This window comes from Phoca vitulina, unplaced genomic scaffold, assembly GCF_004348235.1.
Source record: "Phoca vitulina isolate PV1807 unplaced genomic scaffold, GSC_HSeal_1.0 scaffold3, whole genome shotgun sequence".
NCBI lineage: Eukaryota > Metazoa > Chordata > Mammalia > Carnivora > Phocidae > Phoca > Phoca vitulina.
This window is the reverse complement of record NW_022589706.1, coordinates 51,658,458-51,685,035: the sequence shown is the minus strand read 5'-3', so window position 1 is coordinate 51,685,035 and position 26,578 is coordinate 51,658,458. Positions and strand designations below refer to the sequence as shown.

The 26,578-nt window shown below is 37.3% G+C and overlaps 1 protein-coding gene across 3 annotated transcripts in view; it reads right to left on the bottom strand.

The window, feature by feature from the left end:
• The window catches only part of SLC4A4 (solute carrier family 4 member 4), a 344,097-nt gene that overhangs the window by 56,167 nt on the left and 261,352 nt on the right, over nucleotides 1–26,578 (bottom strand). For all 3 annotated transcript variants that reach the window (XM_032400517.1, XM_032400516.1, XM_032400515.1), the window contains exon 15: nucleotides 19,196–19,266. In XM_032400517.1, coding sequence (XP_032256408.1) covers nucleotides 19,196–19,266 — 71 coding nt within the window. The remainder of the gene's footprint in view (nucleotides 1–19,195; nucleotides 19,267–26,578) is intronic.

Sequence of the window (26,578 nt, the reverse complement as noted above, 5' to 3'; positions counted from 1 at the left end):
GGTTATCTAATCTATCCCTATGTTACATGACCTCAAGCTCATGGGTCAATTTTCAAATTTTCTTCTATCTCATGAATTGCTATCGTGTTGTTAGTACTTCTTGATAGCAGCTAACTCCTGTTCCTATTTTCTGTTTCTAATATGCAGGAGACTCTTTTTGCTAGCACAGTGAAAGGCCAGGGCACTCATCCCCTAGCTGCTCGGAGTTTTAGCTGCCGCCAGCTCACACCTGCCTACAGTCACATAAGAGCTACCTCACCTAAAATGTGATGCCCTCTTGCAGCCACTTACACAACACTCATGGGGTGCTGACTACAATTCCCCTAAGTATGCTGAAAATCTTATGTGATGGTGTTTAGGAGGTGATTTGGTCATGAGAATAGAGCCTTGATGGTTGAGTTTCATATCCCTATAAAACAGGCCCCAGAGAGCTCCCTTGTCTCATCTACCATATGAAGACGCAGTGAGAAGGCAGCTATCTATGAACCAGGAAGTGGGTCCTCATCAGACACTCAAACTGCCAGTGCCGTGATCTTGGACTTCCTCTTGGGTCCAGGGCTAATGAGTATGTCATGTGTTAAAAGAAGAGTTCTTTGAGAATACCTTGCAAATAAATATGGAAAGATAAACTTCTCCTGTCCTTTGGGGCAAGAGTTCTACCTCATATCAAACACATCATCAATATCCTTTACTACTCAATGAATTCTCTTGATGTAAGTAACCTGGTCATAAAAGAAGATCACACATGTAAAAGAAGGATTTCTGACCAGAAAGAGTCATATTGTTATAGAGCTCAAAAGGTAAAGTGCTTTACATAAGTCAATGAAAAAAAAATAAAATCTAGATCTTTCCCTGAAATATTTTTTTCTGTATTAGTTTCAACTTATAAACAGCTGAATTACATAATTATTCTTTTATCAAACTCTTCTTCTGAGAGGTGATTAATCATGTCTCATCTTGTTTTTCAGATTTCTGCATATGGATGTTTTTAGCAGAACACATTTAAAGTTTAGAGGTCATAATACATAACAGATTTCTTTGTTTTCAGATCAGCAAAAATTTACCATAATATCACTTCAGCACTTTAATATCAGCAGATTCCTTCTTTATAACCCAAAGAAGTAAGCTGTGTTAAGACAATCCCAACAGGCAATTTTTATTGATTTTCTTACAGAGATTCAGGGTAAGGCGAAAAACAATACACACGTACATAAAAATGATAGATATGTTTTCTCATTTACATCAACCTAAAATGCCAATATCACTATTTTGTAAGCCTCAAGTGATTTTTTGTATTGTCATTCCGACAATTTAGCTTCCAAACCATCTAAGGGCTTTAATATAAAAACTTCCGGCAGCGTGCACAGACATCTCAGAATCTATATACACGAAGTTTCCCACTCCCATAAAAGTTTAACTCTAGCAAATAAATAATTCTATTTAAATATCACTGAAGAGGCATCTATATCATTTGTGTTATTTCAGTGTTATTATTCCATATAAGCTGATATCAATGAAGATTAGCTTCATAGGACTTTAGGCAGCATTCATATCACAAACTAAACATTAAGACAAAGCATGGTTCATCTATTAATGGTGTGTATATGTAAGTACAAAAAGTAGAGTTTTAGATAATTAGCTAATAATTTAATTGAAACAGATCTAATTTATAATAAATTTTTACCCCAATATATCTCATTTTGTTATCTATGAAACAGAAACTTTTGGGTACAAATGATAATTTTTACTTCAGAGATCCATTCTGCTTTGCCTATGTGAAGGGAACATAAAAAAAGAAACTGTACAGATTATAGTTACCACTAGCTATAACCCAATAGTTTTCAAATTTTAATTATCAGTGAAATATTTCTTCATGTAAAATCTACCCGAAACCCCAATATTTAAAACTGATAAAACTGAGTTATTCTGTGCTATGTAGTTAAGAGGCATTGAGCTTCTCTCTCTCAATACCCCTGATCCACCTCAAGGCAGACACTGAGTTACCTCTCTGGAATCCTAGCTTAGTCTGAGGGGAACACTGCTTTAAAAACAATGCTGTCTTATTAAAAGTTATCTATATCTGGGGCACCTGGGTGGCTCAGTCGGTTAAGCGTCTGCCTTCAGCTCAGGTCATGATCTCAGGGTCCTGGGATCGAGCCTCACATTGGGCTCCCTGCTCAGTGGGGAGTCTGCTTCTCCCTCTCCCTCTGTCCCTCCTCACCCCCCACCTGTGCTCTCTTTCTCTCTCTCAAATAAATAAATAAAATCTTTTAAAAATAAATAAATAAATGTTATCTATATCTATCACTTATAAGTTATCTAAAATTGCCATGAGTAGTTTAATCCAAGACTGAAAAAACTATATCCCACAGGCCAAATTCAGCCTGGGCCCTGTTTTCATAACTAAGGTTTTATTGAAACATAATCATGCTCATTTCTTTACATAACATTCATCACTGTATTTGTGCTAGAACTACAGTGTTGAGTAATTTCAACAAAGACCAGATATCTGACCCATAAGTCCTAAAATATATACTCTCTGGTCCTTTACAGAAAAAGTTTGTCTGCCTTGGTTTAATTTCTTGTCTAAGACTCCTATATCACTTTCTATTATACTTTTAAATAAAATCTTCATGCTTCATTCATACTAGTACATTCCACATTTTTGTTTGATGACCTTTTATACTTACATTATTATTTCATGGATAGTGTTTTTGATACTGGTTGAGTCACTGTAAACAGTTTTGGTTTTAATCATTTGTATTTTCAAATTGTGGTAAGTCATAGAAAAAGCAAAAAGATGGAAATGATTCTTTCTCAGGTTCACACAACTCCCAAAGAATTTATCTGAAGTAAATACTGAACATAATATCAAAACAGCAGACTGGGAAAACACCCTCATGGGCTTCAATCTCAGCTCTACCACTATTTAATTGGAAAACAGAAAAAAAGTAACTTCACTTTCCTGTGCAAGTGTCAATAAGACTTTTCACTTACATGGCTGAAAAAGAGGACCAGGAAGGTCACTATGATCACAGTACAGAATAGTACTCTTCACATGCAAACCACTCTGATTATCACTCAGGACGTCATGGTGGAAAATGTACACCAAGTAACACTGGCTCCTAAAAGAGGGCAATCCTGGGTTGGACATATCCAGCACAGATGTTAAGTGACCTGAAGAAAGAAATCCCTGAGTCCCCTGAAATATCACGTAAGATACTATATGCGTGAGTGTGTATCTGGGAAAAGCAACCACGGATTTCATTAGAACCTCAAAGGAAGCAATGATACAAAGAAGCTTTAGAAGCACTGCTCGGGTGCTGTCATAAGTGAGATTATTCCATCCTCATAGTACAACATTCTCTTTGTATGTCAACCACACTCCAGTTTTCATTTACTCTAAGAGCAAAGTCACGATCACAAGACTGATGATGACTTGTTAATTCATCAGCAAATGTTCTCCAAATAAAATAAAAATTGTTTTGTAACTACTTCTTGGTAAACTACATCCCTGTTTGAATCCTCATGGGCATTTTAAATTTAACATCTCCAAAACTAATTTCTGATTCCTCCCTAAATCCTGTTCCCCTAGGATCTTGCCCATCTCTGTTAATAGCAACTTCATCCTTCTAGATTCTAAAAGCAAAAAACCTTGAAGTCATTGTTAATTCCTCTCTTTCTCACATGTCACATTATGGCAAAAATGATCTCAAAATACATGCAAAATTAGGGGTGCCTGGCTGGCCCAGTTGGTGGAACATGTGACTCTTGATCTCAGGGCTGTAGGTTCCAGCTCCAGCTGCTACCACCCTTATTGAAGCCACCATTATCTCCCCTGGGCTTAATTCAGGAGCCTTTTATCTCACAGCTTCTGTCCTTTATTCCTTATAGGTGATTCTTACTCCTCTGTGGCTTTGATCTTTATTTCCTATACAGAATTCTATACATCATAATTTACTACTTATGTCAAAAGTTTAAGAACAAAACAAAAGGAAACGTAATCTCAGAAGTCCCCTCTGTCTGTCAGAACTCTAAGAGCACATTATCTCTATTTCTCATGATGCTTATAACTTTCCATTGCAAGAATACTGTGGCCCTGCTGCCCAGAGAGATGTCTAATTTGTCTGGAGACCTGGATCTAGAAGAGATGTCAGATGTGAAGATGTCAACTTAGGGGAAGGAAAAGAGTGTGAAACATCTAAGGTACCCACAACAAAGTGAAGATACCACAAAAGATTATGAATATACCATGAGAGTGATGGGTAAAAGGAAAGGTACCTAAGAATGTTGAAAATCAAGGGAAGAGGAAAGGGTCATATGTGGAGGAGAGCTGAGAGGGTCTAGTGTTGCCAAGATGATGAGGGATGAAGACAGCAAAATCCACATTGTTTTTTTTTTTTCCTCTTAAATTTAACACGTTCACAACTAACTCCTAATACTGAATACTCCTAATATTGAATACTAGAGGGAGATTCAAAGGAGAGAACTGAGTTGAGAAATAAGTGAGGATGAAAAAATTGAAAAAGCTACCCAGACTATTTTTTCAAGAAATACAGTAGCAAAAGGATAGGCTAGAGTATGCAAGCCCTACAAGATCAAGGCAAGTTATTTAGGGCTGATGAAGACTTCTGCAGTGTTTGTGGTGGTTGAGAAAGAACCCGGCTATGGGGATGGAAGGAAGGAGGGCATGCTGGAAAAAAACAAGAATGGGGAAAGGAAGGTGAAAGATTAAGTGAGAGAGAGACTGACTCGGGCTTTGGCAATTTTTTGCACCAGGGATGGATAAAGGCTAGAAATGACAGAAGTACAGAGCCTGCAGACCAAAGGGACTATGTGTCACTAAAAAATAAGAAAGAAGAACTGACCAAGACAGAGGCAGGGTTTAACTTATGATACATCAGGTTCCCAAAGAAATTTTAGTTAACTGAAATCATTCATCAAGATCCAACTGTTTGACATATTCAAGGAAGATATCTACCAATTTATCTACCCTTTTTATCTGGAGAACAAAAGTGAAGTAAAATAAACTTTAAACTGAAACTTGCCAGATAAAGGGAGGAGTTAAGATGGCAGAGTATTTGGGGAACCCTAGGCTTGCCTAGTCCCTTGAATACAGCTATATCAACATCAAATCATTTTGAACAACCAGGAAATCGATCTGAGGATTAAGAAAAGAATCTGCACAAGTGGAGGGAGAGAACGTGGCAGATGCAAGGTTTGGAGCTGTGAATTGCGGGAGAGAAAAGCTGTGGGGTCGCCGAGGATAGGGAGCGCTTTTCATGGAGTGAAGTCAGGGAGAGAGGGAGAGAGTGGGAGAGGGAGCAGTGCATAGGGTTTGCACAACATGCTGTGGTGAGGGGATCCACTGGGTTGCCCTGGGAGAGATCGCGCCCCTTCCTTTTTTTTTTTTAAGATTTTATTTATTTATTTGAGAGAGAGCAAGATAGAGAGCAAGAGAAAGAGCACAAGCAAGGGGAAGGGGCAGAGAGAGAAGCAGACTCCCCGCCAAGCAGGGAGCCTGATATGGGACTCAACCCCAGGACCCTAGGATCATAACCTGAGCTGAAGGCAGCCATTTAACTGACTGAGCCACACAGGCGCCCTGATCACGCCCCTTCCTGGAGTACATTTGGAAGAGGGTATATTGCCTCTCCAAGGACAAAAGGCCTGCTGGGAGCCTTTGAACAGCCGTTCAACAGTAGGGGACAGAGTTACACACAGAGGGCAGATAACCTGGTCCCAGCTTTTCACTGATCATCACAACAGACTCCAGCCACCGTGTGTGCGCACCATGGGACTGCTTTTCTGGGACACAACAGTGCCGGGTGCGGCACTGTGAGGCTCTCCTCCAGGACAGGCGAGTGGGTCCGTGCCTTGCTGTGCCCTTTAAGATCTGGAGTTTTGAATCCCAGCCACTGGCCAGAGATAAAACACAGGAGAACTGCGGTGCCAGCCATGTCAACAGCCCGGGCATGGACAGGCTGAGGGCAGGGATCTGACACAGGAGGGGAGACTGTTCCCTTTCCTTTGAGGGCCTCCTGAACAGCGGCAGCCATAGGTTCCCATCCCCAGGGACGAGAGGGTGGGGTGATGCCATCTTCCAATCCCCCCCCCCCACTGCTCACCAGCACAGTCAGATTTCAGAGAGAAACACAGCAGCTCCAGTGGAGGCTGGAGTCACGTATACCGAACTCTGCACCCACTGTGCCCAGCAGGGGCATCTTTACCAGGGCAGTTCTGACTGTGAGCCTGCACAGTGGGCCTCTCTCCCAGAGGACCAGCACAGGCCACCCGCATGCACCAAGTCTACTGATTACAGAGTGCTCCAAAGCATCAGCTTCAGTTCTGGTGAAAATAGGACCAGGCTTTCTTTCCTTTTTTTTTTTTTTCTTTTTTCTTTGGTATTAGGATTATAGTTTTTTGTTAGTCTGTTTGCTTTTTTTGGTTCCTTTTCCTTTTCTCTTTTCTTAGATCAGGACTTTCTTTTTTTTTTTTAATCAGGCTTATCTTAACAAGCAAATCAAAGCACACCTAGTTAAAGGTCCAAACATTCCCCAATGCAAGCAAGGAGGAACTCTGTAGGGGACTGACCTGTGGGAAAGAGCAGCCAAAACACAACAGTAGAGTGTACACAGCATACACCAGAAATACTTCCTGAAGAGCCAGGCCCTGGACAGTATATGATGCCTTCTTAATATGGTATTACTCTCAGGAGCAGAAAACATAACAAGCTTTCATAATATGCAAAAGACAGAAACCTAGACATAGTAACAAGATGGAGGAATTCTCCCCAAAAGGCAGATCAAGAGGAAATCACAACCAGGGATTTGTTCAAAGCAGATATAAGCAATATATATGAACAAGAATTTAGATCAACAGTCACAGGAATACTAGTTGGGTTTGAAAGAAGCACAGAAGACACCAGAAACCCTGGCTGCAGAGATAAAAGACCTAAAAACTAGTCAGGCCAAAAGAAATGCTATAACTGAGAAGCAAAACCAACTGGATGTAATCACAATGAGGACGAAGAAGTAAAGGATCAAATAGGTGATATAGAAGATAAAATTATGGAAAATAATGAAGCTGAAAAGAAGAGGGAAAGAAAACTATTAGATCACGAATATAGACTTAGGGAATTCAGCGATTCCACAAAGCACAATAATATCTGTATTGTAGGAGTCCCAGAAGAAGAAAAGTGGGAATAAGGGGCAGAAGGTTTATTTGAACAAATTATAGCTGAGACTTTCCCTAATCTGGGGAAGGAAACAGACATTCAAGTCTAAGAGGCACAGAGAACTCCCCTCAAAATCAACAAAAACAGGTCAATGTCACAACACATCATAGTGAAACCTGCAAAATACAAAGATAAAGAGAGAATTCTGAAAGCACCTAGGGAAAAAAGGTCTTTAACCTACAAGGATAGACACATTAAGACTGGCAGCAGACCTGTCCACAGAGACCTGGCAAGCCGGAAAGGAGTGGCATGATGTATTCAACATGCTAAATGGGAAAAATATGCAGCCAAGAATACTTTACCCAGCAAGTCTGTCATTCAGAATAGAAGGAGAGATAAAGAGTTTCCAAGACAAGTAAAAACTAAAGGAGTTTGGAAACACTAAACCAGCTCCGCAAAAAATATTAAAGGGGACCCTTTGAGTGGCAAAGAGAGAAATAGAAACAAAGACTAGAAAGGAACAGAGACAATGTACAGAAACAGAGACTTTACAAGTAATAAAAAGGCACTAAATTAATATCTATCAATAACTACTCTGGATGTAAATGGACTCAATGCTCCAATCAAAAGATAGAGGGTATCAGAGTGGATAAAAAAAAACAAGACCCATAGATATGCTGCCAGCAAGAGACTTATTTTAGACCCCCCAAAGACACCTCCAGACTGGAAGTGAGAAGGTGGAGAACCATCTATCATGCTAAAAGACATCAAAAGAAAGCTGGAGTAGCCATACTTATATCAGACAAACTAGATTTTAAACCAAAGACTAAAATAAGAGATGAAGAAGGGCATTACGTCATAATAAAGGGATCTATCGAACAAGAAGATCTAAAATTTGTAAATATTTATGCTCCCAACTTGGGAACAGCCACATACATAAATCGATTAATAACAAACTTAAAGAAACACATTGATAATAATACAATAACAGTAGAGGACTTTAACACCCTATTCACAGCAATGGACAGACCATCTAAGCAGAAGATCAACAAGGAAACAAGGGCTTTGAATGACACACTAGACCAGATGGATTTAACAGATATATCCAGAGCATTTCATCCTAAAGCAGGAGAATACACATTCTTTTCAAGTGCACATAGGATAATCTCCAGAATAGATCACATACTGGGTCACAAATCAGGCCTCAACAGTACAAAAAGATTGAGATCATACCATGTATATTATCAGACCACAATGCCTTGAAACTTAAAGTCAATCACAAGAAACAATTTGGAAAAACCACAAATACATGGAGGTTAAAGAACATCCTACTAAAGAATGAATGGGTTAACCAGGAAATTAAAGAAAAAATTAAAAAAATACATGGAAGCAAATGAAAATGAAAACATGACAGTCCAAAATCTTTGCGATTCAGCAAAGGCAGTCATAAGAAGGAAGTATATAGCAATGCAGGCCTTCCTCAAGAGCAAGAAAAGTCTCAAGTATACAACCTAACCTTACACCTAAAGGATCTGGAAAAAGAATAGCAAATAAAGCCTAAAACCAGCAGAAGAAGGGAAATAATTAAGATTAGGACAGAAATAAATGATATAGAAATTTTAAAAAAGACAAAACTAGGAGATGGTTCTTTGAAAGAATTAACAAAATTGATAAATCCCTAGCCAGACTTATCAAAAAGAAAAGAGAAAGGATCCAAATAAATAAAATCATGAATGAAAGAGGAGAGATCACAACCAACCCTGCAGAAATACAACCAATTATAAGAGAATATTATGAAAAATTATAGGCCAACAAATTAGGCAATTGGGAAGAAACGGATAATTCCTACAAACATATAAACTACCAAAACTGAAATGGGAAGAAAGAGAAAGTTTGAACAGACCCAGAACCAGCAAAGAAATTGAATCAGTAATCAAAAATCTCCCAACAAACCAGAGTCCAGGGCTGGATAGCTTCCCAGGGGAATTCTACCAAACATTTAAAGAAGAATTCTTTTACCTATTCATCTGATGCTGTTCCAAAAAATAGAAAAGGAAGGGAAATTTTCAAACTGTATGAGGCCAGCATTATCTTGATTTCAAAACCAAAGACCCCACTAAATAGGAGAATTACAGACCAATATCCCTGATGAACATGGATGCAAAAATTATCAAAAAGATACTAGCTAATCGAATCTAACAGTACATTAAAAGGATTATTCACCATGATCAAGTGGGATTTATTCCTGGGCTGCAGGGGTGGTTCAATATCTGCAAATCAAACAACGTAATACACAACATTAATAAAAGAAAGGATAAGAACCATATGATCCTCTCAAAAGATGCAGAAAAAGTATTTGACAAAATACAGCATCCTCTCTTGATAAAAACCCTCAAGAAAGTAGGGATAGAAGGAACATACCTCACCATCATAAAGGCCATATACAAAAGACCCACAGCTAATATCATCCTCAATGGGGAAAAACTGAGAGCTTTTCCCCTAAGGTCAGGAACACGACAGGGATGTCCACTCTCACCACTGCTGTTCAACATAGTACTGGAAATCCTAGCCTCAGTAATGGGACAACAAAAAGAAATAAAAGGCATCCAAATTGGTAAGGAAGAAGTCAAACTTTCACTCTTTGCAGACGACTTGATCCTCTACATAGAAAACCCGAAAGTGTCCATCAAAAAATTGCTAGAAATAATACATGAATTCAGCAAAGCCACAGGATATAAAATCAAGGTACAGAAATCTGTTGTATTTCTATACACCAATAAGGAAGTAGCAGAAAGAGAAATCAAGGAATCAATCCCATTTAAAATTGTACCATAAGATACCTAGGAATAAACCTAACCAAAGACGTAAAAGATCTACACATGAAAACTATAGAACACCTAGGTAAGAAATTGAAGAGGACACAAAGAAATGGAAAAACATTCCATGCTTATGGATTGGAAGAACAAATACTGTTAAAATGTCTATACTACCCAAAACAATGTAAATATTCAATGCAATCCCTATAAAAATAACACCAGCATTTTTCACAGAGCTGGAACAAACAATTCTAAAATTTGTATGGAACCAGAAAACACCCCGAATAGCCAAAGTAATATTGAAAATGAAAAGCAAAATGGTGGCGTCACAATCTCAGACTTCAAGCTATATTACAAAGCTGTAATCATCAAGACAGTATGGTACTGGCACAAAAGCAGACACATAGATCAATGGAACAGAATAGAGAACCCAGAAATGGACCCACAATTGTATGGTTAACTAATCTTTGACAAAGCAGGAAAGAATATCCAATGGAAAAAAGACAGTCTATTCAAAAAATGGTGTTCGGAAAACTGGACAGTAACGTGCAGAAGAATAATACTGGACCACTTTCTTACACCATACACAAAAATAAATTCAAAATGGATGAAAGACCTAAATGTAGGAAAGCATCAAAATCCTACAGGAGAAAACAGGCAGCAACCTCTTTGCCCTGGCAATTTCTTACTAGACACGCCTCTGGAGGCATGGGAAACAAAAGCAAAAATGAGCTACTCTGACTTCATCATGATAAAAAGCTTCTGTACAATGAAGGAAACAGTCAACAAAACTAAAAGGCAATGGGTGGAATGGGAGAAGATATTTGCAAATGACATGTCTGATAAAGAATTAGTATATCTAAAATACATAAAGAACATATACATACAACTCAACACCAAAAACAAACAATCCAATTAAAAAATGGGCAAAAGACAGACATTTCTCCAAAGACATTCAGATGGCTAACAGACACATGAAAAGATGCACAACATCACTCAGCATCAGGGAAATACAAATCAAAACCACAATGAGATACAACCTCACACCTGTCAGAATGGCTAAAATTAACAACTCAGGAAACAACAGATATTGGCAAGGATGTGGAGAAAGTGGAACCCTCTTACACTGTTGGTGGGAATGCAAACTGCTGCAGGCACTCTGGAAAACAGTATGGAGGTTCCTCAAAAAGTTAAAAATAAACTACCCTGTGACCCAGCAATTGTGCTACTAGGTATTTATCCAAAGGATACAAAAATGCTGAATCGAAGGGGCACATGCACCCCAATGTTTATAGCAGCATTATCAACAATAGCCAAATTATGTAAAGAGCCCAAACGTCTATCAGCTGATGAATGGATAAAGAAGAGATGGTATATATATATATACACATACACACAATGGAATATTACTCAGTCATCAAGAGGAATGATATCTGGCCATCTGTAACAATGTGGACGGAACTAGAGTATATTATGCTAAAAGAAATAAGTCTGTCAGAGAAAGACAAATATATGATTTCATTCATATATAGAATTTAAGAAACAAAACAGATGAACACAGGGGAAGGGAAGGAAAAATAAAATAAGATAAAAATAGAGGGAGAAAGACCATAAGAGACTCTTAAAAATAGAGAACAAATGAGGGTTGCTGGAGGGGAGGTAGGTGGGAATATGGGCTAAACAGGTGATGGGCATTAAGGAGGGTACTTGTTGGAATGAGTACTGGGGGTTACACATAAGTGATTCACTAAATGCTATTCCTGAAACTAATTCTACACTATATGTTGACTAACTTGAATTTAAATTAAAAAATAAATAAAATGAAATTGCCAGATAAAATATAGGATGCCCAGTTATATCTGAATCTCAGATAAACAGTGAATAATATTTTTAGTATAAGTATGACCTATGCAATACACAGGACGTATTTATACTAAAAATTAATTGTTCATTATTTACCTGAAATTCAAATGTAACTGGAACCCTTCATTTTTGTTTTGTTTTGTTTGCTAACTCTGGTGAGGCTATTTCAATTAGATATAGGCTATTTTGAGTAACAGCAGCATGTGGAAAATAGAAAAATGTGGTCAAAAGAAAACAGAACATGCACTGGGTCCTGATTACATAAAGGAACTAAGATAGTGTTAAGGGAGCAATAAAGAAGAATAAAAAACAATTTTTAAAAGTTTCCTTGGGGAAATAAAATATGTCCACCTAAATATTAACTAATAATGCAAGACAGTAAAAGAAAGTGTCTAAATGAATGGTATAGAGATTAGTAGATTCAGAAAAAGGACTTATCAGTTTCATTCAGCACAGAGAAAACAAAATTTAAGCTAAGCCCTGAAACAAAGACAGGTCCTTGTAGAACTCTCATACTCCAAAGGGTAAAAAGAAGAGTGGCAGGAGAACAAAACTAAAAAAGAATGACAGGGAAAGTAACAAAAGTGAGTGGAAGGGGGAATAAAAGTGAGAAGCTTTGGACGTGTATTTCTTTCTGCATTGGCAGAAACCAAGAGGTAAAGCATTAGACAGGGAGATGAGAAAAGATGCTGATTCAGAGACATGCAATGCTTCATTCACTTATCCAAGAAGTCCTTCATTCAAAATTTATTGGATGTTCACCATGCGGAGAAACTAACAGTGAGTGGACCAGGTGAGCCAAAACAAACTGATGGTGCAAATGGGTAGTAAAAAAAAAAGCTGTAAGAGAAATGGGACCAAGTTGCTGAGGATCTTAACTGTGGTCAATCTCATGAAAAAGAAACATCAATCTATTTTTCTGGATCTCATTTTCTAGAGAATTATTCTGTTAACACTGAATGGATTTATTTATAAATCTTAAAAGTATAAGATATACTGAAGGATGACTTTAAAAATTTAAAATTCTATAGCATCCTCCCCAAAGACAAAAGTGGGTGATATATATGTGAGAGAGGATGAGCAAAATGTTCATTGAAGCTAGGTGATGTGTATATGGAGGTTCGTTGTACTATTCTCTATATTTTACTGCATGTTTTAAATTTTCCATAATATTTTTAAAAGTAGGAACATGTGATATTCAAGGGGATTTAAGGACAGAATGGCACTTGCCTTTCTCAGTGAGAGAAAATCACAAAGATGTTATGCACAAGAAGATTAATATGACATTCTATTTCCCATGAAAATGAATGTTAACTCCTAAAATCACCCTGAAGGTACATCAAATCAAAGCACTTTTGCTTACATGTCTGACTGCCAAGCAGAATTTATGAGACTATAATAGGTTTTAGTTCCATGACTAACAACATCTCCATGTAGACATGATATGCTTCACTGGGTAACCCAATAAGCAAAAAAATAAAATAAAATAAATAAAAATGAAAGATTCCATATTGCTCTCCTTAGGTATCAACTGGTAAAGTATGTGCCTTTTGAAATATATATAAACAAAGGTAATGCTACAAATAAAAGTCTCAAGGTTAAGTGGTTAATGTACTCATTTAGAGTTTTTTCCCCCTGCAGTGAGTAGGCCAGACCTGCAGTAATCTGCAATGTTACTTTATCAACTAAAGGATACATTTGAGCTGCAGTTGTCTATAGTTGTACGTGTTGTTGTGAAATATCAAAACTAATTGGATGTTCTGCTTGTGATTAAAACAGAAAGTAGAATGAAACTGGACCACTTTCTCACACCACACACAAAAATAAATTCAAAATGGATTAAAGACCCAAATGTAAGACAGAAAACCATCAAAATCCTAGAGGAAAACACAGGGAGTAACCTCTTTGACATCGGCCATAGGAACTTCTTTCTAGATAGGTCTCCTGAGGCAGGGGAAAACAAAAGTAAAAATAAACTCTTGGGACCTCATCAAGATAAAAAGTTTCTGCACAGTGGAGGAAACAATCATCAAAACTAAAAGGCAATGGGGTGGAATGGGAGAAGATACCTGCAAATGACATATCTGATAAAGGGTTAGTATCCAAAATCTATGAAGAACTTATCAAACTCAACACCCAAAGAACAATCCAATTAAAAATGGGCAGAAGACATGAATATACATTTTTCCAAAGAAGACATACAGATGGCTAGCAGACACATGAAAAGATGCTCAACATTACTCAGCATCAGGGAAATACGAATCAAAACTACAATGAGATATCACCTCACACCTGTCAGAATGGCTAAAATTAACAAGTTAGGAAACAACAGATGTTGGTGAGGATGTGGAGAAAGGGGAACCCTCTTACACTGTTAGTGGGAATGCAAGCTGGTGCAGCGACTCTGGAAAACAGTATGGAGGTTCCTCAAAAAGTTAAAAATAGAGCTTCCCTATGATTCAGCAATTACACCACTAGGTATTTACCAAAAGAATACAAAAATACTAATTCAGAGGGATACAGGCACTCCAATGTCTACAGTAGCATTATCTACAATAGCCAAATTATGGAAACAGTCCAAGTATCCATTGACTGATGAATGGACAAGGAAGATGTGTGTGTGTGTATGTGTGTGTGTATGTATGTATGTATGTATGTATGTGTGTGTGTGTGTATATATATATATATATATATATATATATATATATATATATATACATATATATGGAATATTACTCAGCCATCAAAAAGAATGAAATCTTGCCATTTATGAGGACACGGATGGAGTTAGAATGTATTATGCTAAGCGAAGTAAGTCAGTCAGAGAAAGACAAATACCATATGATTTCACTTATATGTGGAATTTAAGAAACAAAACAAATGAGCAAAGGGGAAAAAAAGAAATGGAAAGCAAGAAACAAACTCTTAACTATAGAGAACAAACTGATGGTCACCAGAGGGGAGGAAGATGGGGATTAAGGAGCGCACTTGGTGTGATGAGCACGGGGTGTTGTATGGAAGTGTTGAATCACTATACTGTACACCTGAAACCAATATTATACTACATGTTAACTAACTGGAATTTAAATTTAAAAAAAAAGAAAAGGTCACTTCTAACCTCTCCAACCAAGTTGGATAAGGTATAAAATCATAGTTTTTAAAAATCCAGCAGAGAGGTGAGGATACAAAGAAACTTAAATAAATTCTAAACAAACTACAAGACCCTCATGGAAGAGAACTCCATGGCTGCCTCGTGTGTGCCAGAGCAGCATATGGAACATAAACCCACTGCAGATGGAGGTATGGAGAAATAAGCCAAATCTTCAATGAGTTCTTAGTGGCTGAATGCACACTGGGGTGACAGATCAGAATTCCAAGGAACCCTAGGCATTAGATTGAGCCTGCATCCATCCACCAAACTTTCTCACGGTCTTTGCCAAGTGCACAGGTTGTATACATAAGGCAGGAGGTTTGATAGGAGAACTGAGAGAAAACCCCCCTTAGACACAGAGCCCCTACCAAATGTAAGAAAGTCACTCTCCTAAGATGGGAAGCAGGGCAGAAGAGTGGAGGAAAACCCCTCCAAGGCATTCAGGCACTCCTTTAAGAGCTCAGGCATCTGAGCAGTTGGGCAAAGAAAGATCTCCCCTGGCTCAGAAGCTGAGGCATAAAACAAGACAACGAGCATTCCCCATGGGATTTTGTGGGATAACGGCAATGTTCTACATGTACCTTGCTTTGGGTGATGATTACATGAGTCTATAAAATGTCAAAACTCATTGCAATGAGCATGTAAGAACAGTGTATTTTAAAGTATACCTCAAATTTAACAATAATTTTTTTTAAAAAAAAGAATCCAATGTGAAAAACAAAAAGGAACTAATCCATTTAATCACCTCCTTGGAAAAGCCTTGATGTTAGATTGTGAAATCTGTCTCTCCCTCTGAGAGCTGCTAAGTGGAAGCCAGCAGATCCTAAGACTCATTGTGTCCATACAGTGTGGAGAAGCTGTGGCTGGTCTCAAAGTTTTAGAGGGACCTTTCAAAGAATTTTGTTTGCAGGTTGAAAGGATATGCCTACCAATAAGTCTACAGGAAAACTGACGAAGGTGAGAGGCATTAAAAACGCAGTGAATCCAACAATGAATGGAAATAATGGAAAACCTGCCTTTTTATCTTGAGGGATGCTTATTCTAGAGTTCCAGGCAATTGCCCATTTTTCCTGAAAACACACTATTACTACGAAGAAGAAAAGCTGTCTTCATGCTAATGAAGCTAAAGAGTTAAGCCTTCCCTCCTCTGACAGGGTGTTCTCAGAGCCTTGTGAGAGGGAGCCTTGCTGGTGCCCCAGGGCAGCATGTCACTTTTCCAGCACTTTCTTTCATAATCTAATTACGGCAGAATAAAAGAAGGAAATTAAATCCTTGCTGACTGTATGTCCCAGGAAAAGACTGAGGGTAGCAGAGCTAGCATGGCCGAACAGGGAGAGGGCCCAATCGCCTGTCAGAGCTGTGGCATCCAGCTTATTTTCTCCACCAACCTGAGTTATGGTGGCAACATGGCCTAATGGAAGGATAAAAATACCTAAATAGAATAATAACAATAGCTAACCTGACTGAGAAATAAGTATGTGCCAGTCACTACGCTAAGTCCCAGCTATTTACTCATTTGACTTTTATAAAGTCAGGGAGATAAAGTACTATTATCATCACCATTTTACAAATGGGAAACTGAGCAGCTACCAAAACCCGTTAAGTAGTGGATCTCTAAATTTGAAACTGGGCATGAGAACTCAATATCTGTAAGTCCTTCTACATGACACACTATTCTGCTTCCCCAAATAATAGAAAGAGGCAGACTTTGGAGTTAGAAAGCCCTGAGTTCAAATCCTGATATTACAGATATTGACGATATGGCCTTTGGAAGGACAGTTAACCTTTCTAAGCTTTGGTTTCATTCATATGATACAGGTAACATAACAAAATAGATGGACATAGGGGAAGAGAAGGAAAAATAAAATAAGATAAAAACAGAGGAGACAAACCATAAGAGACTCTTAACTACAGGAAACAAACTGAGGGTTGCTGGAGGGGAGGTGGGGGGGGACTGGGTAACTGGGTGATAGGCATTAAGGAGGGCACTGGATGTAATTAGCACTGGGTGTTATATGCAACTGATGAATCACTAAATTCTACCCCTGAAACTAATAATATACTATATGTTAACTAAATTGAATTTTAAAAAAAAATTTTAAAATACAGGTAACATAAAACTCAAAAGCTATTCTTAGGATTATAGACAATTAATGTGAAGAGGCTGGTCCTTAGTAAGTGCTCAACAAATGGTAGTTATTACTGGTGATAATAAATCATATTAACTCTTTAATACTCATTTCTGGATCTTGTATATTTTCAAATTGTGTGTGTGTGTGTGTGTGTGTGTGTGTGTGTAAGCAAAGTATACCTAAAGGCATTGATATGGATAGAAAAGGAGAAATGAAGGATAGAATAAAAGTTGTCCTTCATAATTACATACATACATACACACACATACACGCATTTTTTCCTAATTCCTTCTCCAGAGGTGCTGAGCATAGCAACTTAACAGTTTAATTAAGGTGTGTGACTGATATACACATGAGGGGACTTCATTGCCCTGGAGTATAGAACATGCATAAGAACTGAAATTGTAAACATTTCCATCTGCAAACACTGAAGCATAATGGTGGACTAGAAATATCACAGGTCTTAGAACCAACCACTCAGACTTCTGTTCAAATCTTTGCTTTAATAATTTATGGCTATGTGACCTAGAGCAAGAAAGGTTATTTACCTTCTAAAGCTTTAGTTTCTCTCATCTGTAAAATGAACGTAATTATACATAGTAGTTTGTGTTAATGATCATAATATGTGTAAAACACCCGGTCTCTAGTAGATGCCCTATAAATGGCAGCTAAATTGTAATCATTATTATGCCTTTATGTCTTCTATCACAGTCATATTAGAAGTCAATCACAATTTCCATTTGTTTTCCATAAATCTTATAATGACATCTTATAATTATATATCAATTACTAGAGTCACTCCAGCATTTGCCCAAAGATAGGGCTTAAAAATTCATTAATTTTAAAGCTTTCCTTGATTAGTTACAAAAGGAATTAAGTTAGAAATAATCTCTTTTTAAGTCAGTGGAAGTGTTTTATTAATTTTTAATTGCAAATTAACTTATGGTTTTAATTAATTATATATATTTTAAATTTTTAATTAGACTTTAATTAAAATTATTTCAAGTCTAGAAGGGACTATTTTTCTCTGTATTTTAATCAAGTTCTTTTAGGCAATAGGCTGGCTGGCTCAAAGACTGAAAATTGATCTCTTTTCTGTATATGGCTTTTAAAACACATATTCTCTCTCTCTCTCTCTCACACACACACACACACACACACACACACAGATAAAGAGGCAAAGTTTAGAGAAAATCAGAGAGAACTTTAACAGTAAGGAAAGAAGTCAAGAGAGCCACAGAACATGAAAACAAGAGAGAAATAGGGTCAAGTGAGAGTTGTTCAGGGAAGATACAAAACATCATCTTTGAAAGGGTGTTGTGGGCACTCATTACATAACACTTCTGCAGAAGTGTTCTGGTCTCCTGAGAGATGGGCGCTCTATCAATACAAGGTATTATGGCTTCTGTCTTTATAACTGAGAGATTGCTATTCTTTGGTAAGATTCCATATCCAGTGTAGAAGGAATACAATTAGAAGCCTGCAATAGCACTTTTCCCTTTTTCTCCAACACAAAAGTCTCCTTCTAGTGTGTGACCTTCCATGCAAAACAGCTCATTTTTAAAGCTTAGTTCCAGTCTCTTAAAGATCCTTGGTTACAAGCCATGGGAAAGGATATCATGTGACAGAGGCACAGTCCTAAGTGACAGGGGAAATGTCCTACTACAATCACCCTTAGTGAGGAGAACACAACACCATTTGGTGCTCAGAAGAATTCTTAATCGTACTAGAACCAGAGAGAGGATACCATGCTCTCATTTTTTGACTGCCCTCACTTTCCCTTGTGAAAATATTTCAAGGTGACAATGAATGGATATAGTAGTTGAATTCCTAAGAAGGTTTAAAAAGCATGTTGTAGGGGTAAATATTCACTTGAGTTAAAAAAGAAAAAAAAGCTGACTACAGCAAGGGAAGTGTTTCTTTCTGTCCCTCCACAATCACTGATTATTAAAGTTGTGTTCACGCGCAGATTGCTGAAGGGTCGGAGACATCATGTTATGAATATTATAATTAGAGTATATAATATGCAAGTGGTTTGAAATATTAAGTCACTTACCATGTCAGTAGAAGAAATAGTTGGCAAATCCTCTGGGGCCAATGTAGTGTCATTAGATATTGAGATATTAACTGTAAGAAAAAGACAATCTTTTACCATAAAAATAAAAATGACCTAAATGCATAACTCAAAATCTAAAAAAGCTAAGCTAGGCATTAAAAATGTCTTCGACAATAACATAAAGCACAATGAATTTTTCTTTACTGTAACTGTATTCAGCTTTCACCTAGATAAAAATTACCAAAGATTCAGACATATCTCCTGTACTCTAATCTGATAAGAAACAATGGCAAACATTTAAGAAAATGGTATTACAATTTGTTTCAGGTTTCAAAAAAAGAAAAAGAAAAAGAAAAAAACTTCACCATTACTAAAAGGCACTCAATATATTTTGCCTAGTGAAAGAAATGGATATGTTAGTGAGTAAGTTGATCACTGGCTTCATGTATGGTCAAATCTCGCCAAGTGGAATTTCACTAATTAACTAATTTAGGATTTTTGGAAATTTGGACTGCATATGAGAAAGTGTATCTTTGCAAAATGTGGGAAAACAAAAAATCTTTCAAATACATAATAAATTATATAAATATAATGGGAATAAATATTTATCTAATTTTAAAAAATTATTTTCATATAATTCGGCATGATTTGTAGAGTTATTAAGAGGTTACTTTTGGAGGAACCTAATTTATTTATTAAATCAACTCTCCTCTTGGAAATATTTCATTTTTTTAAAATTTATGAGCCTAAAATTAAAACAGTATTTAAAGAGAGTTCTATAATTAAAACATTTTTTATCAGATAAAGCTTTTTCCTACTATATGAAGTTTTATGTGTTATAAAATAAATTATTACTCAGAGAATATCCCTAGTTTGTGGAGATACTGTAAAATGACACTTAAGTTTTTGTCTTTGAGTGTCACATTTAACATCCAAATTGCTAATTGTCATTTGGTCCCCTTCTCCCTGCCCTCTCCTGCCCCCAAGCCACTAGACTATCCTTTTAGATTGCCATGTTTTAGGTCCTACCTACGTAAGTTCTTAAGGAGAAACAAATAGATTTATTTGACTGTTGAAATTTAGAATATAAGATCCATGAGGGAAGAACAGAAAGGGCAAGTCTTATTCATGCTTTTCCCCAGAATCTGCCCAGTGTGGCACTTAACTAACAGGAACTCAAAAATATTTGTTTTATTATTCAACCTTAAAAAAAAGGAAAATTCTACCATTTGCAAAAATATGGATGAGGGCATTATGTTAAGTGAAATAAGCCAGACAAAGACAAATACTGTATGATGTCACTTATAGGAAGAATCTAAAAAACAATTAAAATAAAAAATAAGTATAATTCATAGAAATAGAGAGTAGAATGGGGTTGCCAGGGGTTGGGGGGGGGCGGTTGGGAGAAATAGGAAGAAGTTAGTAAAAGGGTACAAACTTTCAGTTATAAGAGGAATAAGGTCTGAGGATCTAATGTATAACATGGTAACTATAGCTGTTAATATTGTATTGCATAATTGAAATATGCTGAAAGTAGGCCTTAAGTATTCATAAAATAAAATAATATAAAATAAAATAGAATAAAATGTGAGGTGATGGATATATTAATTAACTTGGTGGGAATCCTTTCATAATGTATACATATATGAAACCATCATTTTGTACACTTTAAATATATTACAATTTTGTCAATTTTACTTCAATAAAGCTGAAAAAATACTCGTTTACTGTCAATAAATGAGGCTAGAATAGGGACCAACCATTTAATGACTTCAAATGAATGAGAGCAGATAAAGGCAAAAGAAATGAAATAAGGAAAACAAATAAAGGGGAGAAAATACTTAGCTTGAGCCCTAGTTTTTCTCAATTTTGGAGTCCATTCTGATCTTTGAAGGTTCTGGAATTGTTAAACTTTTAATCCAAAGCTAGCTGCTGCTAGGGCATCCCTATTTCCTCAATAAAACAGGCACATGTGCAAACTATTTTCTTACTCTGTTTCATTGCAGGTCATGGAAAGAATCAAAATAGGCTAAAGGATGCTTGGCCCAAACAATAAAAGCAAACATGAATCCATTCCCAAAAGGAAGAAGATGTTAGTACATTTTTATTAACAAAACCTAGATTTTTATTACGATTTTGTTTAAAAAAGCCCAAAGTACATTTTCTTACATTATTCCATTTGCTCATTTAAAAACACCTGAGAGCATGTAACAGGTATATTTTTATACCCATTTTATGTTGAATAGGACTCTGAAGCAAGATATGCCAGGTTTCTTGCCCAGGATTATAGAGTCAACCAGAAGTAGAATCGGTACCAAAATCTTCTTTGGCATTCTTTCTTTCCTACTCAGCACCTGATTTTTGTGGCCACAGAATTCAAGGTGGGACAATACTCTCCAGTGTTAGATGATGTGAATCTCAACTGGGAGCTGAAATGTCCAACCTGTCTGAGCTTTCGAAAGAAAATAGCATATATGAAATCAGAGACACTATTTAGATGGTGTCTGGGAAGCTGCTTTTCCTGAGCAAAATTCTTTTATGCAATTTTATGAGCTTCCTATCACAAGAGAGTGAAGGTCTTTTTGCAACATACTTTTCTGCATAAAAACAAGGAGTAGGAGTGAGGAAGAAAGATATCCAAGCCTCCTTTTTTTGTGAAATGAATGACAGATAATAAAGACCACAAGTGAACTAAAATAGGATTCCAATCTGAATTTTCAGTAACTACTTTCAAGTTCTAGATACACATCAATTCTGCTCATCTAAATTCCTTTTATCTTTTCAGTTTTCCTCTGAGACAAGCTATTAAAGCATACTGGCTCTAAAAATCCCAAAAGACTAGTATCAAAAGGACCATAAAAAGTATATGCCTTTCCTACTTATTTTAGTATGTAGCTGTTTCAAGAGAACTTCAAAATACATATATAAACAAGCACTTCCATAAATGCATATTAGCAGAATATGGTAGAGTCCATAAGTAAGATCAAAAGTAAATTTCTTTAAGCTCACCTAAGAGAAAATCATCAATTCCAATTGGGAGTTTTGTCTATGAGAGCCACTGGTCACCATTTGGATCCAGATACATACAATGCAAGTATTTTGGCAACCAAGTGCAGAATGATCTATGTATATAGAATTTGTAATATCCTTAATTAGGGTTCTGCAAAGGTCAAATAGAAAAGCATAAACACACTGCACTCTGTCTTCACTATTTGCTCAGCACCATGGCTTATGAAGCAAAGAAAGTCTTTGCCCTAGGAATTTGGCTAATGTAGAATTAGCCAATTGTCACTGGGACAGTCTGTGTCCCATACTTGGTTTCAGGGAGTTTTTCACAGGTTGCTCGTTTTATGTTCCTTGGATTTTCACTACTTTTTTTTTTTTTTTTGAACTTTTTGTTTTTTTGTTTTGTTTTGTTTTTATTTTATTATGTTATGTTAATCACCATACATTACATTATTAGTATTTGATGTAGTGTTCCATGATTCATTGTTTGTGCATAACACCCAGTGCTCCATGCAGAACGTGCCCTCTTTAATACCCATCACCAGGCTAACCCATCCTCCCACCCCCCCTCCCCTCTAGAACCCTCAGTTTGTTTTTCAGAGTCCATCCTCTCTCATGGTTCGTCTCCCCCTCCGATTTCTCCCCCTTCATTCTTCCCCTCCTATTATCTTCTTCTTTTTTTTTTAAAGATTTTATTTATTTATTTGACAGAGAGAGAGCGAGAGCAGGAACACAAGCAGGGGGAGTGGGAGAGGGAGAAGCAGGCTTCCCGCCAAGCAGGGAGCCCAATGTGGGGCTCGATCCCAGGACCCTGGGATCATGACCTGAGCCGAAGGCAGACGCTTAACGACTGAGACCCAGGCGCCCTTTTTTTCTTAACATATATTGCGTATTTGTTTCAGAGGTACAGATCTGTGATTTAACAGTCTTGCATAATTCACAGTGCTCACCATAGCACATACCCTCCCCAATGTCTATCACCCAGCCACCCCATCCCTCCCACCCCCCACTGTCTTGATCCTCCTTCCTGTGTATCAAATTCTAGCTGATCCTCTGGAATAGGGGAATGAACATTGTCAGTAACAGACATTTAAAAACGTGCCTGGGAGTGTTCCTATCTTAAGCTGGCTTTTTTTTCCCTCTATGTTTGATGAGAGATCTACAGAAAGAACAGGCTATGAGCAGAAAAAAAAGGTGACATCCATATGTCAATGTTAGTATAACCTCCTGCATAGGGAATATCCATTGCTCCTTTAAGGTTGTCCTTTATTCTCTAGTACCTGGCACCAGGAACTATCCCATGATTCCTCTGCTTTACACATTAGCAGGAACTATAACATCAGGAATATATACAAAAGCTACAAGGTCAACTAGGAGCAACAAATGGCCATTGAGGCAGATCTGTCTGCTTTGATGTAACACCACATCACAAGTTAGAGAAAGGAGTGCTAAGAAAACTGGGCTGGAACTCTGGCTCCACCACCTTCTGGAGCATAGGGTCACCTCATTGCTATTGGCCACAGGTCCTTCACTTGTGAAATTGGATTTGAAACAATAAGGTTACTGTGCTGGATTATGTAAGACAATGTAGGCAAAATTGTTAGCAGAGTATCCGGTAGCAGGTGGAACTGAAAGAGATGCTAGCTAAGGTTACTACTAGCTTTATGACCTGGAGAAAGCAAACTTCACCCCTGGGAAAAAGTCGGCTACCTCACAAGTTTTATGTGATGATTAAATACATATATATTATAATATTACAATATATTGAAATACAGTTTATAAAAATCCCTTAGTAAGGGGTGCCTGGGTGGCTCAGTCATTAAGCATCTGCCTTTGGCTCAGGTCATGATCCCAGGGTCCTGGGATCGAGCCCCGCATCCAGCTCCCGATCCCCGGATCCTGGGATCGAGCCCCACATCCGGCTCCCTGCTCAGCGGGAAGCCTGCTTCTCCCTCTCCCTCTGCCTCTGCTTGTGTTCCCTCTCTCGCTGTCTCTCTCTGTGTGTCAAATAAATAAATAAAATCTTAAAAAAAAATCCCTTAGTAAAATGTCTGGCACTTTGGATGGTGCTTAATAAATCTTAGCCAAATCTGAACCTGTACCCTCAACATAGCTTCTTAGGATTATAATAATGCAGAATTGGTTTACCTGCTCTGAATGAGAAAAAAATTTAAAAGCATTCTCCATGATAATGAAACTTTAATGTTTTATTCCATTCTACTTAAGCGAATTTGAGGAAACTGAGTAACTGGAAAATAGATAAAGAATAAAACTGAAGAAGCTTCTTGCCTGCAGGGTCACATCAGACTTATTTAAAGGTCCTGGATAATTTCAGCACATGAGTGCCTCTTAATAAAATCAAATATTTATGCTTTAAATGTCTAGATCAATAAAAGGCCAAAATGGCTTTTGGAGGGATGACAAGGTGAATGAGGAAAACATTGGGAGAAACAGCTCTTAGGGAAATTACCTGCCACTAGTTCAGACTTGAGCCTTAAAATAAATAAAATTAATAGAAAAATTTTCTTCACTTTTTCTTAATATTATCCTTTTCGTTTTCCTAAGTATTTTTACCAAGCCTCATGCCTGAGGTTTTCACTGTACCTAGACAAGTTCAAGTTACAACACTCTCCAATCCGTGGACACTTTTTCACATGATATCGCCTTGGAAGTCAAAGAGCTGGCTACTATCCACTATTAAGTGGGATGTATTTAGCTACTGTTTTCACAAACAAACAAACAAACAAAAAAAAACCCACTTCTCTTCCACACCCAATCATCATTACATTTCAGATGTGTATACACATTACTATGGGGTATGTTTTCCAAATCTGTGTTTCATACAAACCCACAGCTAGAGAATTATACAGGTCTGGTGATTATCTAAATTCATTGCTTCCCCTTTTCCAATTCCTGCAAGTTTTTAGAAACTGCTAAAATATTAGGCTAGGAGAGTAAAAGGAAACTGAAATGATGGATGTTTCAAGTTTCTATGGTTTTCTCAAAAGGCCATATAACCATGAATGATAAAATGTCAGCTGTGCTGGTAAAGTCTCCTTGCAAATGCAAAGCCTGAGTGATCCTATACCAGAAGGCCTGGTACTTCCTGTTTAACCATTAGTTTGTGATTTAAACCTACTTTATAATCCAAAGAGGGAATGATACATAATAAAAATAAAATTGCATAGAATATGATGCAGGTCATGGAAGATAAATTAGGATTATCTTTTATTTCCTAATTTTCTTTTAATGGGCTTTCTAATTATGAAACACATATTGACTATAATATGGGACCACAGGAGACACAATCCAGCAGTTCTTTTTAATGGTTGTAACATATTGGTGCATAGCATTTATTAAGATAATAGAAAAATTATATAAAAAGAAATGGTAATGAAATTCTACACTAGTGACAACCATTTTAGAGCATTCGGAGGCCACCTCATGCTGTAAGTAAAACGAAGGTGCAGAAATGGAAGCCATGGCTACTTTTAATCACTTGACTTGGTTTTACAGTTTTACACCAGGGAAAAAGCCATCTTTTACTTAGAGATACTATAGACAACAACGTCTCAGTGCCTGAGAAAGGATTTATTCCTCTTAATCATTCATCCATTATTAAGCATGTTCTCCCTGGAACAGTCAACAATGAATCAATAAAATATATCCCTTCTGTTAACAATATAGTACAGTATCTATTCCCTTGCAGCGATTTTCCTGCTTTTCTAATTTGTTTATCATTTTTAGCAAGGCTTCTTTCCCCTCCAGATACAAAACCACATTTGGTTAGAAAATTTATTTTGACCCTTTCTAAAATATTAATATGCCCTTGAGAGTTCAGTCACTGTAACCTTGACACATTAGGCAAATGAAAACAGGTACCGAAGCGGAAATGTATTTCCAAAGCGTAGGTCAAATGACAATCTGACCTCATTCATTCAAAAAGTAATTAACACTATTTTAAAAACAGCACATTTTATAAAAATCTGTGTGTATATGTGTGTGTGTGTGTGTACATGGTGCGTATGTGTGTGTAGTGTGGTGGGGTGTATAGGTGTGTGTGATGTGGTGTGTGTGTGTATGGTGTATAGGTCCGTGTGTGTGCAGTGTCGTATGTGTGTGCAGTGTGATGTACAGGTATGTGTGTGTGTGTGGTATGATGTGTGTGTGGTGTGATGTATAGATGTGTGTGGTGTGCTATGTATATGTGTGGTATATAGGTGTGTGTAGTATGGTGTGTGTGTGCAGGGTGGTATATAGGTATGCGCGTGTGTGCGTACAGGAGCATGTGTGTGGTGCAGTATGGCGTATAGGTGTGTGTGATGTGGTGTGTGATGTGGTACGTGGTGTACGTGTGCGTGCAGGGTGGTATATAGG